Raw genomic sequence first — 5,083 nt, forward strand, 5'->3', positions numbered from 1 at the left:
GCAATTAGTGAAGGTCGGGTCCAGTTCTCCTGCCTTCACACCCTCAGGGTCGCCCCCCCCCCCCATCTACACCATCAGGGCCAGCTCTAGTGTGTTACCGAGGCGAGGTTCAGGGGCCACTCTCCTAAGTGCTGTAGATGGTGAGGGGCAGACAGCTCTCCCGCTCATGTGACCCCAGGGCAAGCTTTGTCACCTGTCTCAGGTATTAATGGGCAGAGGATGGAATGGAAGAGCATCTCTCCTCTGCTCACATTGCCACATGTTAGATGAGTAATGGGGACAGCTCTCCCTTGCTCAAAACTTCAGGGCTGGGTCACCCTCAGTTCTGAAAAGAGGGTCAGGTCTGCTGTGCGGCCCAGGCCAAGAGCAGGACCTGGTTTCCTGAGTGCTGCAGTTGGCAAGGGGAAGGGTCAGCTCTCTTCTCGGCTGCAGGTGGTATGTTGCAGATATGGGGAGATTATCTCCCCATCCCCACTGCTGCATGACAGGTGAGTAGTGGGGACAGCTCTTCCACACTCTCAACTTCAGGGCTGGCTCGCCCACACCTCTGCTAACAGGGTTGGCCCTATTACGTTGTCCAGGTAGGTAGAGGGCCTGCTCTCCTGAGTTGGTGGGGGCCAGGGACAGCCCTCCCACTCTTGTGACCTCAGGGCCAGTTGTCCCCCTTGCCTCAAGGCATTGGTGGCAGGAAGGCAAGGGCATACTTCCCCTGCTCCTGCTGCCACAAGACAGAGGGGTGACAGAGACAGCTCTCCCATGCTGACAACTACATAGCTGACCACCACCTGCACTTAGAGGATTGATGTGGGAGTGTCATATATCAATCTGTTGATTTCATTGGCTAAGCAATAAAGAAACTGCTAGGCCCATTGGATAGGCCCACCCTTAGGTGGGTGGAGTAAACAGAACAGAATGCCGGGAGGAAGAGGAAGTGAGGTCAGACTCGACAGCTCTCCTCTCCGGAGCAGACACAGGAGAGACGCCATGCTACCTGCTCCAGGGAAGACGCACGCTATGAAGCTCCGACCCAGGATGGACTTAGGCTAGAATCTTCCCGGTAAGCGCACCTAGGGGCGCTACACAGTTGATAAGAAATGGGCTAGTCCAGGTGTGAGAATTAGCCTAGAAGAAGCTAGATAGAAAAGGGCCAAGCGGTGTTTAAATGAATACAGTGTCCATGTAATTATTTCAGGGCATAAGCTAGCCGGGCAGGGCAGGCGGCTGGGGTGTTTGGGGACGCAGCCCTGCCGCCGCCCCTTATTACTACAAATGACGCCCAGACGTGTGGCTAACTGAGTCCACAGAAAGCCTGAGAAAGCTTGGGAAAGAGTAAAGCATGTTTTCTTGATTGTGACCATTTCTCTGGTCTACTCTGCTTGCTAGAGGCAAGCAAACGCCTCATCTAAGAGTGGCTTCCTGGGGCTGTGCCGCCAGTGCAAACTCTGGCTTTATGTTTGTGTTCCCGCTTGGGATCGGAAGGAGAGTGCTCTGAGACCGTGCGATGACTCAGAGCTCCCCGCCTGCTCCTGGGCAGAAGGCAGAATCAGGCTTAGGCAGGCGGAAGAGCATGGCGGATTCCTGCCGCCATACAGAGACGTGTTTTTAGACTGTGCAGTGCTCTGCCTGTCAGATTTGGATGTTACTTGGATGAAAAGAATTTCTGTGCTGCACGCTCAGTTTCAGAATTAAAGTGCTGAGTGCCGCTCCTACCTGGTAGCCCCAGAGCTAGCACAAAATGGTACGTCCTCCATTTTGAAATTTTCCTGACTCAGCTTCAGCTGCAAATCCCTGAAGCTCATTAAGAGGTCCTGCCACGAAACACTTAAATGGTGTTGACGAAAAGCTGAATGCATGCTTTTCGGTTTTCAGCCATAGCAGGAAAAAGCTGCGCCATTTAAAAATGCCGGCTTTCTGGGCCATCCTGCCAGGGCAAACTCTGACTGTTTGAGGCAGGAGGGCCGGCTACCGAGAGAGGACTTGAGTGTTGTCTGTTGTAGCTCGCTGGCTGGCAGAGACCTTGAAATGCTATAAACATGGCTGCAGCCTGTATTTCCGCCATGAGGCTGGAAAGCTAAGGAATGGACTGGATCTAGCTGGCAAAGCCACGGCTTTAGTCCTACTGAGATTGCTTGGCAAATTAAAGACTCATGTGGTCAGAAAAAGAGAGATATACAGTAAAGAGAGATTCAAAGACAGAGAAAATTTCTGAATGGTTTAAAGTGTATTAAAAATATATGCAAGCTGAAAGTTGAAGTTCTTAAAGCGAAAAACAAAAAAAGGAAGAGAGTTGTTGTGTGTACACACCTTTAATCCCAACACTTGGGAGGCAGAGGGAGTTAGACCTCTGTGACTTCAAGGTGTGGTAGCACACGCCTTTAATCCCAGTGCCTAGAAGGCAGAGACAAACAGATCTCTGTGAGTTCAAGGTGTAGTAGCAAACGCCTTTAATCCCAATGCCTGGGAGGCAGAGACAGGCGGATCTCCAAGAGTTCAAAGACAGCCTGGTCTACAGGGTTATTCCAGGTCAAAGATATGTGCTCAAAAAACAAAAAGTTAACCTAGGAATGTCACAGCTTAGATTCTTAAGCGCCTAGTGATTTAAAGGCGCAAATCAAAAGTGCTCCTGGATAGTAAAAAATTGCAGATTCACAATAGGACAGATTCAGACCACTAAATGAGTCACACTGTTGGATGAATGTACGTAGGCTTGGGAGAGAGAAGAAAAAGAATATAGAGAATAAAGTTAATGGTTTAAAAAAAAAGGTAAAGTCTTTAAAGAGACAGAATAAAGTAAAGTAATAGAGTAAAAATAAGTCCTGACTGTCCTGAACTCACTCACTCTATAGACCAGGCTGGCCTCAAACTCAGAGACCCAACTCTCTCTCCCGAATGCTGGGATTAAAGGAGTGTGCCACTACCGCTCAGCGCAGTGCTTTTATTTTAAAGAGACCAAACTAATGCATTTATTCCCTTTATAAAGGTTAATCAAGAGCAATATAAAATTGGAAACAAGTTAAGTCTATAGAGGAGCGCCGAGGCTGTGTCAAACTGTAAGTGGATGAGGAACTGTACAGGTGGGTTCTATTTTTACAGATGGGATGACAAGGTTCAAACCGCTCAAGAAATTTGCCAATTCAAACAAATCCTCAGAGCCAGATAAATTTCCTGCAGCCACATAGGCAGGCAAGCAAGGGACACAAGGACTGATCAAATGCGGGCTTCCGCTCTCCTGCCACAGAGACTCAGGCCACTGGCAGAGGTGGGAGGTATGGGGGAGGGGTCTGGGAGAAGAACCCAGAGTCCCCAGGAGAGCAGAGCACCCAGGCAGAGAGAAGACAAGGGGTTACAAATGAGAAGGCTGCGTCTGCGCACAGGTGGAACAGGGGGGCTTCCGGGGCTACAGGGTCGACAAAACGGCTGTGATGCAATCACGCAAGTCACCGCGTCAACGCGTGGATCCCAGGATGCGCACACCCCAGACCCCTGCATCCAGCTGCGGTTAATCCTGAGGGCGGCCGCCGCCACCCACTTGTCCCCCCTCCGCAGCAACCGCCCAGGGTCCCCGGCGATCCCCGACCACCGCGGCAATTTCCGAGATCTGCCGAGGCCATGACACCGGCGGGCGGCCGCGGCGGCTGGGGCTGGGGTGGCGGCAAGGGAGGCGGCAAGGGAGGCGGCAAGGGAGGCGGCAAGGGAGGTGACTCTGGTTCGGGGGGCAAAGGAGGCTTTGGGGCGCGCACGCGCGGCTTCAGCGGCGGCGGCCGGGGCCGGGGCCGGGGGCGCGGCGGCGGTGGCGGCGGCGACGGCAGGGACCGCGGCGGCGGCGGGCAGCGGCGCGGCGGGCAGGCCAAGAACAAGAACCGCCGCAGGAAGGCCATCGCCGTGTCGGTGGAGCCGCATCGGCATGAGGGCGTGTTCATTTACCGCGGCGCGGAGGACGCGCTGGTCACCCTGAACATGGTGCCGGGAGTCTCGGTGTATGGAGAGAAGCGCGTCACCGTGGTGGAGAACGGCGAGAAGCAGGAGTACCGCACTTGGAACCCCTTCCGCTCCAAACTGGCCGCTGCCATCCTGGGTGGCGTGGACCAGATTCACATCAAGCCCAAGTCCAAAGTACTGTATCTGGGCGCCGCTTCGGGAACCACTGTCTCTCACGTCTCCGACATCATAGGCCCAGACGGCCTGGTCTATGCGGTTGAATTTTCCCACCGCGCCGGCCGAGATCTAGTCAACGTGGCCAAGAAACGCACCAACATCATCCCGGTACTGGAAGATGCCCGGCACCCGCTCAAGTACCGCATGCTCATCGGAATGGTAGACGTGATCTTTGCCGACGTGGCCCAGCCGGACCAGTCCCGCATCGTGGCGCTGAACGCCCACACCTTTCTGCGCAACGGAGGCCACTTTCTCATTTCCATCAAGGCCAACTGCATCGACTCCACAGCGTCCGCGGAGGCTGTGTTTGCTTCCGAGGTGAAGAAGTTGCAACAGGAGAACTTGAAGCCACAGGAGCAGCTAACCCTGGAGCCCTATGAGAGGGATCACGCTGTGGTCGTCGGAGTCTACCGGCCCCCTCCCAAGAGCAGCAGCAAGTAGCAGCAACAGAAGACAGGGAAGGTGCCCTGCACTGCCACGAGACTGAGTTGTGTCTTTGTGCCTGTCCTATTGTGTTGTTTTTCTATTAAATGAAATAAACAATTCCCAAGTGTACTACTGTGAGACCAGGCTGGCGTTTGCAGCTGCACGTTAATTCACGGTCCAGTCTTGGTGGACTAATGGTACAGGCCCCTTCAAGGAAAAACTTGGGAGTGGTGTCTATTCTAATAACCGCAGGCCTTAGCTCCTTGGGGGTCCCATTTTCATACACGCATCTTCTAATCACAGGATCAGGAAAAAGAGAGCCTGGGGTTGCTGATGATCTTTGAAATATTTCCTAGGGAAGTGAGAAGGCACTGTCTGTTCCCACTGGTCAGGTCACATGACCAAGGCTGATTACAGGGGAGGGTACTGGAGGCTCATCTACCTATTCAAGCTGTCTGACTCAAATCCAGACTCTTCCTGTGAGCGTACTCTCTTCTCCCTC

General features: G+C 53.5%; 1 protein-coding gene across 1 annotated transcript; it reads left to right on the forward strand.

The window, feature by feature from the left end:
• Nucleotides 1–3,281: 3,281 nt before the first annotated feature.
• Fbll1 (fibrillarin like 1) lies at nt 3,282–4,719 on the forward strand. The gene has a single exon (XM_075941330.1). The coding sequence runs from the start codon at nt 3,610–3,612 to the stop codon at nt 4,594–4,596; it is 987 nt and encodes a 328-aa protein (XP_075797445.1). The 5' UTR covers nt 3,282–3,609; the 3' UTR covers nt 4,597–4,719.
• The last annotated feature ends 364 nt before the right edge of the window (nt 4,720–5,083 follow it).

This window comes from Microtus pennsylvanicus, chromosome 11 (genome assembly GCF_037038515.1).
Source record: "Microtus pennsylvanicus isolate mMicPen1 chromosome 11, mMicPen1.hap1, whole genome shotgun sequence".
NCBI lineage: Eukaryota > Metazoa > Chordata > Mammalia > Rodentia > Cricetidae > Microtus > Microtus pennsylvanicus.